This window comes from Ambystoma mexicanum, chromosome 3p, assembly GCF_040938575.1.
Source record: "Ambystoma mexicanum isolate Mex_15411 chromosome 3p, UKY_AmexF1_1, whole genome shotgun sequence".
Taxonomy (NCBI): Eukaryota; Metazoa; Chordata; class Amphibia; order Caudata; family Ambystomatidae; genus Ambystoma; species Ambystoma mexicanum.
This window is the reverse complement of record NC_090925.1, coordinates 1,044,095,915-1,044,112,306: the sequence shown is the minus strand read 5'-3', so window position 1 is coordinate 1,044,112,306 and position 16,392 is coordinate 1,044,095,915. Positions and strand designations below refer to the sequence as shown.

General features: G+C 43.4%; 1 protein-coding gene across 1 annotated transcript in view; it reads left to right on the top strand.

Annotated features, from left to right (window-relative positions):
- Window positions 1-3,987: 3,987 nt before the first annotated feature.
- Window positions 3,988-16,392, top strand: part of LOC138580026 (BPI fold-containing family B member 4-like) — a 99,042-nt gene continuing 86,637 nt past the window's right edge. Inside the window, exons 1-3 of the mRNA XM_069650256.1 lie at window positions 3,988-4,502; window positions 7,869-7,973; window positions 9,772-9,915. Coding sequence (XP_069506357.1) covers window positions 3,988-4,502; window positions 7,869-7,973; window positions 9,772-9,915 — 764 coding nt within the window. The remainder of the gene's footprint in view (window positions 4,503-7,868; window positions 7,974-9,771; window positions 9,916-16,392) is intronic.

The following is a 16,392-nucleotide window of genomic DNA, read 5'->3' as shown; positions in this document are numbered from 1 at the left end:
GAGCGGCGCTGCGGCAAGACAGTTTTTGCAGGAGCACACCTTTGCCTTGTTCCGGCCCAATTCCTCCCCTGCCCCTGCTGGTGGGCATATAACAATTGTCTGCATGAAGACATTTTAGAGAGTTATTAGTAAATTCAGCAGATTATAAACCAATCCCACCCTTTGTGACACAACACACTATTGACATGAGATCCGCAGCGGCGCAGATCAAGATGTAGGACATGAATCACAATGACTTGCAGTGAAGGAAATGAGTCAGTGCACATGACCATCTCAGATGTGCACCTGCTCCGTTATACCTACTGCGTAAAACTAGAGGACCTCTTCAGATGTCTGGTTCATCTGTGGGTTGCCCTTGAGCAAATCTTTGTAAGTTTGCATTTGGACATAATCCTCTCAAAAATGCTACATCATTCTTAAGGGTATGTCCTATTTTGTTCCATTGCAAATCTGATTTATTCCCAGAGCCTTATTAATGACGTGAATACCATGGCCATCAAATCTGGGTGTTGGATACAGTTCTTCTAATAAGTACATTCCACACATTGCCAAACTGGGGGGGGGGGAGAGGTAGGTTTCATATCCCCGGTTCCATAGATCGCAAACACAATTCTCAAGATAGTGCATTTCGAATCTCACATTCAAATTGTCCCTGCCATACCCCAAATTAATTTATAAAATCTGACCTGGTTCACTCTAGCACTGTTTCCCAGAAGTGGGAATGGGTAAAGTGTTAACCCTTCTTAGATAAGAAGACCCAGGCATAACCTCATCCAGTTCTACAAGGAATTAGAGAAGAGAGTAAACGTATGTAAATTGGAAAACCGTTCTAACAGACCCTTTTGGGGTGTCCCACTCTTCTTTAGCTCTTTGGAGAAGAATGACAAAAACCCTACTTTGAAGAATTCTATGAGTATCAGGTCCCCTAAACATGGCTAATAGCATGACCTCATAGGAAATAATTTCCTCTGGAAAGCTTTCCACCTCCTCTACAAATGGATGTACTCTTTCAGCCTCTGATAGGACAAAATGATTGTTGCATAATTCATGGAAATGGCAACCTTAGTGAGTACTTTTTGACTCAAGTTTTCTAAACTCTTTACTATCAATGTTTGGCTGTTTCTCACTGGCGAGCCATGACCTGTATGCACAGGGAACACGCGATGCAGTGATAAGTCTCAATGACGATATGATATAATATGATACGATAGTTTATTTATATAGCGCCTATACACAATGTGTTTCAAAGTGCTTCAAGGCAAGGGAGGGAACAAGGGAAAATACAACAAAGTTCTTACATGCCATGAACAATAAGGCTGTGAAATTATTTATCGTACTCGGCCTGACGAAATTTCAGATAGTGCAAGAGCTAAGACATAGATAAGGAAGGGAGGGGGAGAGTGGGAAGGAAATGGAAACAGACAGGCGATTACCGTACTAGGCCTGACAACATTTCCGGTAGAGCCTGAGAAAACAAAAGGTGAGGGAGAGGGGCGCAGAAAGGAAGGGGAGGAACAAAACAAGCAAGTAACGTACTAGGCCTGACGACATTTCAGATAGTGCTGGAGGAGGTGGGGGAAAAACAAGTAAGGGGAGGGGGAACGAGACAGACAAGGTTGCTATCATACTAGATCAAGGACAATTCTGATAGAGTAAGTGCATAGATGAAAGTAAGGGGATGAGGGGAGGAGATAGGAAAAGGGAGAAAGAGAGAGGAGGAAAGAACAGAGAGGATGAAATGTGCAGGGGCTCCTTGAGTGCCCCTACAGAGGGGTGGTGTCCTAGCAATTTGTGCTGGACTGTTCGCATTAGGCAGTCAGGCCATGTTCAATTTGCGTATGGTGTGTCCACAAGCGAAAATAGTATTACCCAAACCTATTCCTAGTGGCTTTCTGTTTGTATTTCTAGTGCCATTGCTTATAGACCTAGCATGCAATTAAGCTCACGCAGAGGGCTCTAAGTAGGTAATATAAACCATCGATGACACTGGTAGAGCAAATTAAGCCTTACTTCAAGAGAAAACAGATTTAAGCAGCTCATTTTCATCAGGTAATTCTGCATGTCATTCTACCTTGCTAGAGTGAAGTCTTTTATCATGGGTCTGAAGGGTCCAGGATAAGAGATGTATCAGGTACATTATATTAAATTCATGTTAAGAGATCCATTTCTCAAAAAGGCTTTTGAGCCGTCAGCCCAAAACTAATTTGTCTATTTCCCGAGAATGATTGTAAATATCCCTGGGCATAGTATAGTTTATTGTTTTTATTTAAGGATTTTGTTTAAGGTTGCCTGTCTTGATCGAGATTAAAATTGATCCGAATCCTGTAACCTATCCGGTCATTATCTCTCAGAGAGCCAGTGGGGCTTTACAGAAGCACCATAATGTTGTGAAATGTTGACTAATAGCTGCATATCTCAAACTACAGACTTACACGACACCTTATACCCATTGCGTTATCATTGGGCCAAATGTGTGGTTCATCTTTTTATTGCAACCCTTCAAAAACCACAAATGAGTTTATTCCCCAGAAGGTTTATCACAACTTTTATCCTTCATTATAATTTCCGCGTTCATGACACTGGTCTTTGCTATAAAAGAGACACCCGCCACACACATCTCCAGCAGAGGAAAGTGGGAGAAAGGCGAGAGGGCGGTTTCTGAGCAACCGTCTTCTTATCCAAAACGAAAGGAGGTAAGAGCTTGAAGAGATTGTGACAGCACATATCCGAGGAATACACAGGAAAATAGTGTGTTAAGGGGAATTAGTGAATATAAATAGCAAAAACAAAAGAATATTAAATTACAAAGACAGACGGAAAGCTAAAAATGTGAATGCCTCACATGAAAAATCAACTATGCTTGACTCTTCACTATTTCATGCCCATGTACAGTTGATGCAGTGAATGATACATGTCTGCTATCATGGGACTGTTGCTAGAAGCAATGTATGCGCTTCACTTCATCTAGTCCCTTTCTTTCAAATCTTTCTTTTCTCGCTCTCTCCCTCTCTCTTTCTTTCTTTCTTTTTCTTTCTTTCTATTGCCCAACCACTTTTTCTTTCTCTATCTCTGCCCCATCACTCTCACTCTGTCTTGCTGGCATTCTCCTTATTCCTATCACAGTTTGTCTCCCTATTCATTTTCTCTTGTCCCGCCTCTCTTTCTCTTTTTCTCTCCCTACCACTCTCCCTCTCTCTCTCTTGCTCTCTCTCCCCATCTATTTTTCACTCTTGTCCTTGTGTCCAGCTCTTTCTCATTCGACTCTCTCTTTCTTTATCTGACTTCCAGTGTCATTAGCACTCTATTTGTCTCTCTCTGTCTCTCTCTGTCTCTCTCTCTATCTCTCTCTCGCTCTCTGTCTCTCTCTCTCTGACACCATCCCTCCTTTGCTCATTACTTCTCATAATATTCTCATACCTTTACTAATGCATGGGCCTTCAACTCAGTTTCATAATTGTAATATCCCCTTGACTAAAATCCCTGTTTTTAGCTAATATATGTTCTGCTCTTATCATAAGTATTTGCTTGCCATTCTTTAGGTATACATGTATGTATGGAATTTATAAAGTTCAAACATCTGTGAAGAAACAGAATGATATTTGTGTCTCATGGAGCATATTTTCCTCAGTTACAGGGATACAAGATGTTCAAGATTTGGCGTGTCACTCTGCTTTGTATCCTGTTAGCTATGCCTCATGGTGTCACTACTAAAAAGCGTTCCGCTCCTGCGGGTGCAGTGCTGCGTGTGGGTCAGAGAGCATTAAATGGTGGTAAGATGTGCTTCTTCTAAGTGGTTAGATCTTTGTGTCATTAGAAGAAAAAATAACAGGCAATTTTAGCTTTTGATTGGTTCCTGATGAAAAGATTAGGTATGCATTACCTCTCAATTTATCATGCTAATGATATCTTACAGCTGTTGGTGGTTCAATGAAACCTGCAAAACATCTAAAGGCACTTCAAGGTGTACCAGTTGTCAGTGCTGGAGCAATGGTTGGAGTTGCTTCTGGAGTAGGAGGAGGAGGAGGCGGAGGAAGAGGAGCAGGAGGAGGAGGAGGAGGTGGTGATCTGCTTGGTGGTGTCCTTGGCGGAGGAGGAGGTGGTCTGCTTGGTGGTGTCCTTGGTGGTGGAGGAGGAGGCGGTGGTCTGCTTGGTGGTGTCCTTGGTGGTGGTGGTGGATTGCTTGGCGGAGTTCTTGGTGGGGGTGGTGGCGGTGGGGGAGGCGGGGGCCTGCTTGGAGGTGTCCTTGGTGGTGGTGGAGGTGGGGGTCTTTTAGGTGGTGTTCTTGGTGGTGGAGGTGGTGGATTGCTTGGTGGCGGTGGTGGATCGCCTCAGGGTGGTGGAGGTGGTAATGGTGCAAAAGGAGGCTTTCAAGCGCCGCAGCTTGATGGAGGCATTCTTGGAAATGGTGGCCTTCTCGGAAATCTATTTGGCGGCAATGGAGGTGGCGCACTCGGAATTCTCGGCAATGGAGGTTTACTGGGCACAGTCCAAGGACTCACTGGGTAAGTAAAGAGCTGCATCATGAAATGACACTCTGTCTTTCCATCTCTGGAACCAGTGCCTTGCTCGAAAAATGTATGTTATATTTAAAGATGTATCTATTAAATCATCCGTGTTCACTGTGCAGGGATTCACGTGACCTACAATTCATACGCAGACCTCTGTTATTTGTGCTTGTTCCAACTCATCTGACTTGCTCAACTATACTACCCTCCTGCAATTCCATTGTTATGTTTGCTGCACATCTCTCCTTAGACCCACACAAATATCTCGTCCCATGTGCCCTACACTTAGCGTGTGTCAATTTACCACATGGAGGAAGTAACACTGTTTAAGAAATAAGTGCATTCTCAAACTCTAATTCAGGTATAAACACTTTTACTTTAAATTACATTGTTTATAATGCACTTAATACCAGTAAGCACAGTCCTGTGCATCGACCCCTGCTGCTGCCTTGTCTGCAAGACAAGCTTTCTGCCGCTGAGCTATTCTCCCAGCCCCCAGGTTTGGAATGGCTTAGCTACAGCTTTCCTTGTACACTAGGTCTATCTGCTTGTCCAAATCGAGATATTCTGAGTTCGTCCACGTTGTCCTCAATGTTTATTAGACGAGGGATGTCTCTCCCCTTGAAGGAGTGCATAAACTCGTTAGCTGGAAAGTGAACAAGAGTGGTCGCTCAGAGACTCAGAATAAGCATTACGATAGTTGTAGGTCCAGGATTACAAGACACTTGCAAACTGGGTCGATATTTCACACCTCTGCTTTGTAAAGTTGATCTTTGAGCCTAAGTTACCAATTTTCTGCATCAATTTCCTTTGTGTGGGAGTGACAGATGAGTCTGGTTTTAGACCTAAAGTTTAGTATTTCTTACGCAGCTGTAAGGAACCTTTATTTTCCAGAGAGTCCTTCTACAGCCAATGTAGGTAGTGATGACCTAAATTACCAGAACATCGACAATGATAGGTTGTCACACTGTTTCCCGAAACACATCGTAGGTTTTTTTCAAGTGGTGGCAATTTCTTCAACAACAAAAAAAGATAAAATATCGAAGATCTAAATAACAACAATAAGCATCGCAAGATTTGTCATTAAGACAAATTTCGGGCCTCATCAGGAGTTGGGCGCAAGTAGCGCCGGGGGTATTAACGCTACCGCCAAACCCTGCGGCGCTATTAGCGCCGGATCACGGGTTTAGCGGAACGGTTGGTTCCCATTCCCCATTGGGCCCAATGTGGAATTTTCACGCTATTACCGCTGGCTGATTTCCCGCCGGCGGTAATAGCGCCGAAAATCAGCAAATTTGCGACAGATTTGCCCCCAGCTCAGAGCTGGGGGGGAAATTCACCAAGGCAATGACCTGGCGAACCTTTAACTGCGGTGGTAATAGCACTAACGCCGCATTTAAGGGTTACCGCCAGACTCGTGATGAGGCCCTTATCTATACTGAAGTTAGAAAACAATTAAAGGAGAACCTTTCAAGAAACGACCAATGTTTGGCAAGGCCCTTCTGTCTTTTTTTTTTAAAAGCAATTGACTGTCCCTGAAGCACTATGTACCACACTTTTTAAAAGCTGTGGTCTGGCCATATCTCGAATGCATTCGGCGACCAGCCTCCTCATTACCTACAAATCTCTCCCATTGATGAGGAATAATTGCAAAGTTGCTTCAAAGCGCAAAGGACCTCGACTAAATCATAATGCTGAAATGAACATATCCCACAGAGCCATAATGCTGGCTCAGTTTCCAAAATGGCAGCCTTCTAGTCTTCGCCTTTGTGATAAGGGAACAGAGAAGTGCAGGACAAATAATGGCAGCCAGGTCTATTCAGTCTGATACAATCCCTGGCAACTACTAAGGGACCAACATCTTCAGGTTGTCCAGCACTGCACATGCTTTCCGGCCACAATTTGTCCCCTGTGACAGAGTATGTTGTAACAATGTGCCACCATATCTGCAACAGACAGACTGTTAAGTCAATTCACTAAACCACAATGAAGAATGTACGTAGGTGTTTGCAGTTCCCCTCCCTATTGCCTAAACGTATGGCGAATTCTTTGAAAATCATAGTCAGCCTTTAAAATGCGTGCTTAATGACGTGTTATCATGCCAATGGTGGTCCTTCTCACTGTTTACTTCCATCAAATTTACAGGTGTTTAGCTTGTTGGTACCACAGATATGTGGGGGCATTTCTAATAAGACTGGGAGACAGTCATGATGCTGTCCTCATAGTGACCTTGTGCACCACCAAAGCCAGAACCACCACAGACGGTGGCAAGAATCTTAAAGTCTGTGCTGCTATCCCCAGCTTTGCTAGACCATAATGGGTGGTTTCCCATGCAACATCGGCCAACCTCACATCTACCGAACACCACATCTAAACACCAAAACAACAGAGAAACCTGCAAGGAAAATCACCACCTCAAACCAATCTGTTCCTAAACACCACAAGTCTATCGTAGGTTCACCAGCCTAACTCTCCAGGCCCTCCTTTATACCACTTTACTCACAGGCACCACCAACAATCACACACATGCTCTAGACTGCCAACCCACAGCGCACATTACCACAGCGCCCGGGCCACTGGCAACATAGAGCAAAGGTGCACAGGACACAGCGCAAGCTTTCAGACCCGAACAAGCCAACATTGCACCAAAAGAATCTTGCCCAGCTGCCTCTACTCCCTAGCTCGACCCTCTCCACCACCGTTCTCCTGCAGATGCCACACCACCAAGAGACCATGAACATGGCATGCATTGCACTATATGATATCAAATAACATAACATAGCTTGACTCTCGCAGCATTTTTACTTTTAAGAAAAGATGATGCCATGAAACCTTCGGAATATATCTATATATATATTTGGCAGAAAATGACATTGTTTCAGTACAGTCACGCAGCATCAGAAAATTATGAATCTCGTTGTTTTGAAGGGTTAGAGAAACAAAGGTGCTCTTAAAAGCCCTTTGTGATGGCCGAACAAGGGATAAGAGACTGCTTCTTGCTGGGAGTTCAATAAAGATGCCTTGTAGCCAAGATGTCATTGTAATAGGAAATTCCATCGAACAGTGCCTGGACCCTATGTCCCCCTTTAACATGCAGCTCTTTTCTACTTTTCTAATATGTTGGTCAATAAATAGGTCATCCACTGGTGAAGTCAATAGCACTATGGCGTAGATGGCGAGCTAGAAATGAAGGACTAGGCTAGAAGTAGGCTCTCTATTTACATATTACCTCTGGGATTTGAATGCAATGTTTTTTAATTGAATGCGTAGAAATGTTTCTGCACTTAAGATTTTTTGAATATTGGTTCTGCCAATTTCTTCAAGTGGTTCCCTTCCGCTAATGCCACCCTCCTTCTGCTGTAGGTTAAGAATTATGGAGTTAACGCTTCCAAAAGTATCCCTCAAGCTCCTGCCCGGAATCGGAGTATACTTGAATGTGTACACAAGAGTGGCGATCAATGGGAAAAGGTGAGCTGAGTGGGGTAGCAAGGCGCTCCAGTGAATAGAAACGCCATCTTGAAATGTCAGTCTGCGAATTGAGGAACACATCGCCTTATGGCAGAGTTCGAAGTGTCACGGAAATCATGGGTCCGCCGTACCAGTAATTCATCCGTTTTTTAAGTGTGTAGCCTTATTTCAAAGGATCACCAAAAGCGTGCTAGACTCATGTGTAATCAGCTCGGCTCGAAGGATCGAGAACTGCCCATTTCCCAAGTCGCAGACCCACTGTGTGACACAGGTCGTGTCCAGGGCCCTGCAACAGCGGTTTAGCCACCTCGCCAACACGTTCCTTTGGTCTCAGCAGCAGTCTTTCGTGTGCGTGATGGGACGTTCCAAATTGGAAGGCCATGCAGAGCATCTGTCACTTGGCAAAACTGTTGACACTTAGGGGCTGATTCATGGAATTTGTGCGCCGAAAAACAGGGATTCGTGCGCCATTCTGCCCGCAAATTCCGATTTGTTAAATAGAGATTTGAGGGCAGAATGGCGCCCAAATCCCCGTTTTTCGGCGCACAAATTCCATGAATCAGCCCCATAAAGTGAGCAACACAATAAAGCACCTTTGACACATGTGTTGAAATCCATGACATCTACTAGCTTCACATGCAAAGGTTTGCGGGTGCGCCCATAGTTGATATTATTACGCCACTTATTTTATTGCGCATCTTCAAGTGCTAAAAGTACAGCAGTTAAATCGATTTTTCAGGCGTGCAGTGTTTTGCATTCTGGAAGTTATCGTTTTGCATTTAGGATGTGGAAAGTGAAGCTAGAATGATATTTTTTCGGCTTGATGTGTTGCTACAAGGATTTAGATGTTGTCATGTTGCTTTACTGTGTCATTTGTTTATGTTACATGTAAATTCCATAAGACAGTGTTATTGGTATCCATAACTTAAATATGTCTACCAAGAAATCTTAGAAAATCTATGGTAAATTGCCCACATTGCAGTTTGTTAGAATCCTTGCTCCACTGTCTTGTCAAAGTGTCTTTTCCTGTACAAGTAATTTAATCTCACTCTGATTTAACTACAAACATTGGAGTGCTTATAAGTGATAGAATGAACACCCTTACAATGAGACAGCTTTAATGAGTTTAGGAACAAAATGGTGTACCCTGGTGCTCCTCTGTTAGTGCCCCCCCCCTGACCCCCCGTCACCTGGAATTGCTTGATGCATTGGGCCTCCTTCAGTCCCTTATCACTAGATTTGACAGGTAGACAGAGTCTCACAAGCCAGACAGTGCACCTGAGATTCTAGTATAGCGGTCTAACTACATCAAGCCTACCTTTCAATGTGTTTCCCTGTCACTGCCAGCTACTGAATTTGCTTGGGCCATCCACAGCACTGCCCCACAGGGGAACAGGTGAAATACTTTACTCTGCCATGCTATGCTATGGTATTGCGTCTTTTAATGCACACCACCTGCCCTTTTCACACATTTCAGGAGCTGCATGAGCTGCAAGCGCTCGGTTAGTGGGCTAATGTAGTAGTAGGGGGGTCAGTGCAAGATTGCTTACATGCAAGATTGTGTACATGGGCCAGAGTGCAGGTTTTCATTGACACAGTAGGACCACTATACACCCTAAAGGAACAGCTCCCTCTAGTGGTGACAACAGGCAAAGCTACTGCATCGGACAAACCTACATCTGGCCTTTTATTATATTGTTAGATTAGAAACATGCTGACTGCTGATAGACAGGTCATAGCATATGAGCCCATCGGTGGCAGATTACATCAAGTCCTTGTATCTCTTTGCTTTACCCAGCCTTCTAGGATTCCTTGACATCGACGTGGAGGTGAACATCACAGCAAAGACCCGACTGACCCAAGAATCCTCTGGGGTCCCCCGGCTGATCTTAGAAGACTGCAATATGCTTCTTGGGGGCATACATATTGGCCTCCTCAAGGGGTGAGTCAAATAACGAGTGCTCATATTTTATGCTGAAACCTGACCCAATGCAAAAAGTGGAAATCCGAAATCCTTCAGAATTAAATGACCCGGTCACTGTATCCGCAGCCCTAACATGTATCTGTCCAGTGCACTCAGGTGGAGGTAGCATTTACTGAACCTTTCTGTTGCGGTTGACTCGGTGGGACATCTGTGTTTAACGCATCCCTCCTTTTGATTTCTCGTGCTCTGACCTGCCTCCGTTCTCATCTTGCCTATCCAACAATTCTTTCGCTATATCTCTCCTCTGCTTCTCTCCCTCTCTAGCATGGCCTGGCCGATCTGCCACCTCTGTTTCAGTATACCTTAACACCCCCATGCCTGCTATTTTCTCACCTCTTTGCCATAGGGAACCCTCTCAATGCTAATGAATATCAAGTCTTGACCTTCTCATCTTTTAGCTCTGTCCTCCGCTTTATTTCTGTGTCTTCCCAAGGAATGCACGGTTTCTGCCTCACTCTTCACTCTCTGACCACTGGAATCTATGTTGTGTATTCCCCCTTGCGGCCCGCATGGATACCCCATTCGTCTGCTATACATGTTATCTATTTTAAAGTGGCTCATCTTCCCCTAACATGCACTGCGGAAAGCATTTGCGTATTCTTGAACCCACACCCACCTTTTAGCAAGCACATCACTCCCCCCAGTGTTGAAAATCTATGGGCGTGATGTGCAATGTATTTTTCAATGTGATTTTCCCCATTAAATACGGTTTTGTAAATCAGGCCCTATAACATGAAAGAAGAGTTCCATCATTACATTCCAATCTAAAATTGTCTTTGTGTTCCAGCCCTTAGGGCATGGCTTCTTCCAGCTTATTTTCTTTCTCCAGCTGAATGTATCTTAATTCTTGAATGTGTCTAGTCTTTAAACTGTACATTCCTCTTTAATTTATCACTGTTTTTTTTCTCGCTTCTTTGTCTCGTTAGTCACTTTCAATATGCTTAATATAGAAAAGTAACAATTTATTTATGTTATTCTATTTTATTTATTACATTTATTACACACCCAGGCCCTAGGGTATCACAGAGAGGTAGCATTCCTCTTCGTTTGTTAGTGGTCCTCATTCAGTTGCAGGCTTCTCTCTGATCATTCACAAAACTATGCCAGTCACCCCAGCCCCATACTATTCCTTTTAAGACCTTTGTTGTTATTTGTTTGTGTTTGGGTGCCATCCCATATCTTTCTTTTCCCCATGTTTATCTCAAATTCTGCAATTCATTCGTTTAATCTGAAACTATATTGATTGTATTTGTGGTGTATAGTCATTGCATCGAATGCAATGGCATCGAATGCCATACCAGAGAAAATAAAGCATTCTTTCTTTTATGGGGTTCCCCCCTCAACCCTCCTTTGTTTAACCTTTAAAACCCATTTTAATTTAACTAAACCCTTTACCTTTTAAAAAAATAAAGCATTCAATGCTTTTTTTCGATGCTTTTTTTCTCTGGTATGGCATTCGATGCTATTGCATTCGATGCAATGACCAGATACCGCATTTGTTTATGTTGCCGTTCATGTGTAAATCCTGTTGGTGAGGAAGCTGAGTAAATAACATAAACTATTGGTTCCATGTCGCACTATGGCTTAGACTCTGTGGGGGGAGGAATCTGATGGCAGCCCATCAAGGCTTCCTTCCTCGTCCTCGGAAACAAAGAGCACTGACTACTCTACTTTAAGTTTGATGTTATTTGTTTGAGTTTGCAGTTTAAAGTCCATCTCAAATATCAAGCATGTATTTACTCACCTGGCAATGGAAAATATGCTTCTGGCGGCATTATATTTGACCCCACAATCAGCAGTGTCGGAGTAATGGGATTAAATGGTGGGGGGATGGGAATGGGAAGGCTGGTCTATGGTCAACTCATACCTTGCCTTAAATAATTCGCAGCTGACCCTAGTGGCCCAATAAACTACCGTCCAATCATTAACACATATTTCATTGCCAAGATCCTCCCAAAATGTATCTACCAACAAGTACAGGAATGTGTCATGAACAAAAGCATCCACCATGCTAGATCCAACATGGATTCAGGCCCAGAAGAGGAACAGAATCCACACTATGCATGATTGGCGTGGGACATCCTAAAAAGTAACACGGACACAAACTCACCCAGTGCACTCGCCCTTCTGAACATGTCAGCCGCATTCAACACCATCAGTCACATGATCCTACTAAAAACACTAAAGTACACTGGAGTAAAAGGAATCTCCCTACTCTGGATCGCATTATTTGTCACCAAATTACTCATTACGCAAGACTTTTGGTCCTTTTATGGCACATCCTGGCAAAGTGACATGCGCGGTGCCCCAACAATTGAGCCGCTTACCTCTTGTCTTCAGCATTTCCATGACCTGATACTGATTTACTACTCAGGCTTGACATTATGTATCTATGCAGATGATATGCAAATCGTTTACAAACTTGCACATGACCCATCAATGAACAGGCTAGACCTGAGCCCTTTCCTCGCACACTTGGAATCTTAGATGACCGCTAACAACCAATTCTAAACAGAGCTTATGACCTCTGTCACAACACACCAATACAGATTCGACAAAATGGGCTGTGAGGAACCCTAAATTCCAATGGAAAGTGATGTTACACAATAACCACCGGTTAAGGCCATGTTATGGAGCTGTTTCTTCCAACTCCATAGTATCTGGCACGTCAAGCACCACCTGATCTTCATGCTCAAGGAGATGGCAAGTATTGACTAATAAGACTATACTACGCAAAGAACCTTTACCTTGAACACCCAGAATGTTTACCCATCAGACTGCAAAGAGTCCAAAACACAGCAGCCAGATTGCTTCTGAGCATGAAAAGATGTAAACAAAATGCTCCAGCCCTACATACACCCAACTGGCATTTGATTAAAGGCAGGATTCACTTCAAATCTCTGCATCCCCACTGCCCCTTTAACTGCATGGACCCTAAGTACATCACAGGGAAATTCACACACTACCTGCCATCGAGAACACTTCAATCCAGAACTAGAAACAGTGCTCAGCTTGAACTGGAAAGGCTTGGAGGAGCCTCCTTCTCCTTCCTAGCAAACAAATGCAGGAACCCTGTGCCCAAACACATGTCTACAGAAGAAAAACAACTTTCAGAAAACAACTACAAACATGGCTATTCAACTAACACCAGTGAAATGGGGTGTCCGACCCAGCCCTTTAAGACGAGATAGAAATACTTAGAGATGGATGGAGATGCAGAATTTACTCAAACATCAATAATCAAACTGACTCAGGAAGTTGGCAAAGTGCACCTGTTTGAATATCAATTATCTAAAACAGGGAGTTACAGCGAACATCAACGACCTTGCTCGATCTTCTCACTCGATGCATTTCATAAAAAATTGACTTTTTTACTGAAAACTCATCATCATTGACGTCTACCTACGTTGCAGACTACAAAAACCTAATTGGAATGGTGATAGGCTCACAAGGGACATCTAGGTATATGTTCCATACTGGTCAGGGAAGGTGAGTGGGTATCTAACATTAGGTGGGGCAACTAAGCCCTCCTCTAGTGCAGATCACTACGAACGTCATCAGATACACGACGTCCCATTGGTTATACAAATTATAGGGCTCTTCATTTTGTGTCCCTCTATAATTAGTTGGCACCATTGTACCCCTCTGTAACATTCCACCTTTGCAAGCAGCATGCAGGCTAACATCCAGGTGCTATTGGGCTGGTCATAACCATAGCTTCCCACCAATTAGCTCTGTCATCTATCATCACCCACACAGTCTTCCAGTCAATTAGCCCTTTGAAGATTGGCCTTGGAAATGTTCTCTGAGCTTGAGAATATGAGGGAGTATAGGCATACTCTGTATTCTCGCACAGTCTATTTCCATCCAACCATGTGACTGCAGACAATGAGTTCGAGTCTTTCTGCATTTAAAACACTATTATTAAACACTCTGACGTCTTCACTTAAGACAGAAGTTTTGTGCTTTCACACATTATTTAACCATTGCTTTGAACATTCAAGCCCACGGTGGCCTTGACATCCTGGTCTTGGGCCAACCAAGCCTTTCCTTGATTTGCCTCCATGGTTCAGCTTTCAATTTCTAGCTGCGACATGCAGACAAACCTTTCTTTTCACTGGATCTAGCTCTGCTAAAATGTGTAGTGGAATCATCCATAGGTCATACATTTCCTATGTATATACGTTGGCGCATCGCCGCAATCTATTGACTACATATCCAGCCATTATGCTTGCTTTATCTACTTGCGTTGTTGCAACTGTACACTTGTAAAATGACTTGAGTGTCTTCTTCATTATTTCTGTTACATGAACATCGTCGGTTCATATTCGAAATGTTGGCCACCTTCGACACTTCTTCTTGGGTGCCTATAGAATATTTATGTTCTCTCATCTCTGCATCACTTCTGAGTGCGTCAGTTCTGCTTCTTCACGACGTCACCAATCTGCACTTTTGCACATCTTTCCTCCGGGATTTCATTCAGATGGCCATCATATTGTCATGAATGCATGTACGGCTTTCTCAATGGGAATCTTGCCTCGAAGATTCTCTTCGGTATAGGTATTCTTACTGGCACTGCACGTGTTTCGCTCTCTGACTCCCAACATATAGGCAACAAAGGGGAGGAGGTTTGGGTCGGGGTACTTGGCTCCACCCTTACACCAGCATAAGAGGAGCAACACAATCTAATCAATTTATGGCAGCATCAGATCCGCACCAAATCCTCAAACAACCATACTTATATCTAGTGTGATATCATTCCAATCAATTGGAATCCCTAACATTCTATGATGGTACCATAGCACATGCACGCCAAGACAACTAAGACTTTTGAAAAACAAGCACATCTGGATCGGACACCTTGAACCCAAAAGGGACTCGAACAAATACAACCACAAACTGATCTACAACTCTCCCTCGAAAGAAATGAATCCTTTATATCCAAAATGGAGCCTAACACGGGACACTACATTTACATGTAACCCTCGTTTTTCTACCTCATCCCTACTCCTCCACTGACTCCTCTCTAAAATCCCCTTTCTCATAAGAGTACACACACAAATCCTGCACACACCGCTACAACTAGCCTATAAGTTACCTCAAAACATGACTAAAGCTATGCCTAAACCCTCAAATGTTGCCCTATCACGTCCTACCACATCAGCAGCTAATCCCAATCCAAAGCAATGTAAACTTTTGGAAGCTCCCCTTCGGGTAACATACACCCAAGTGTCAATGCCAAACCCATAGACGCAGAGCAGCAATCGGAACTCAGATTCTCCTCACCTGCACCCAATACCCCACCAGTTTCACATCTGCCTCTCCCACTGAAACCCTCTTTTCTTACATAACCGCCTACAGCAAGGCAAAATGTCGGAAGGGTGCTAAATAAAGCAACTTACATTGCATTACATGCATGGATTGCGGGTTAGACAGTCGGACGCACTCGGTCATGCTCTTCCCTGCGGTTACTATGGTCCCACGAGCATGAGTACCTAAGCAGTTATCAGTGTAACTTTCTTAGAGATGAAAGTAAACAAAAGAGGTTTCGAAGCAAAACTCTCCTGTGGAAAGGGCTGAATGGGATGGTAGGGACGACTGTAGTGTGATTTTATATTGACACTAGTTGGGTGACATTACACCCAACCTGTGGTGTAAGACCTCACACAACACACACAAGTGCAGCACAGGGAATCGTTCACCAGCAGTGGAAGACAATATCAGAAACCATGATAGATTTAAATTGCAAATACAATAATATTGCCACTACAGCCAAAGATGTCTCTGTTATCACCTGGGAGTTTGACAAACAGGTTATTTCCCTTTTATATGACCAGGCCTGAGATGTACTTTTTCCAATTAAAATTAGAACAGTATTTAACTGGTATTTTTGTTATAAATGTGATTTTTATCACAAGTGTTACTATATGTACAACTGCCATCATGTTAAACCTTAGAGGTACTCTTACATAGTATACTTTACCTCCCAGCAGTATTTTCTCCTGCTGTGGGTAATATCACGCCTCAGGCAGTCATTACCAGCTGCCACCGAAGGCGTTGATTTCACCCTTTCCATAATCACAGTCATGTTATGACATCCTTGTTACAGGTGGTCTCTGTGTTAGTTGCTCTAGGCCGCACTACAGATTCTCTGCAGTATGTTTTCATACTACAGTCTGCAACTGTTTTCTGTAGAAAAAAGACATCATCTTTTCTCTAAATTGGTTCAATTTGTGTGGCAACAATTGTCTACTCTAAATAGTACCTATGGCACCTGACTAGAGTTACTCCATATTTAAAAAGGTTTTCAACTTAACATGAACGTGGCAGACTGGTGGACTTATAGTTTATCATGTGCCCTTGGAGAAGTCTTTAATAAGGTCTGGATCCACGTAACTTATCTGCTAATTCCTGCTAAACGTGACCCAGAGTACT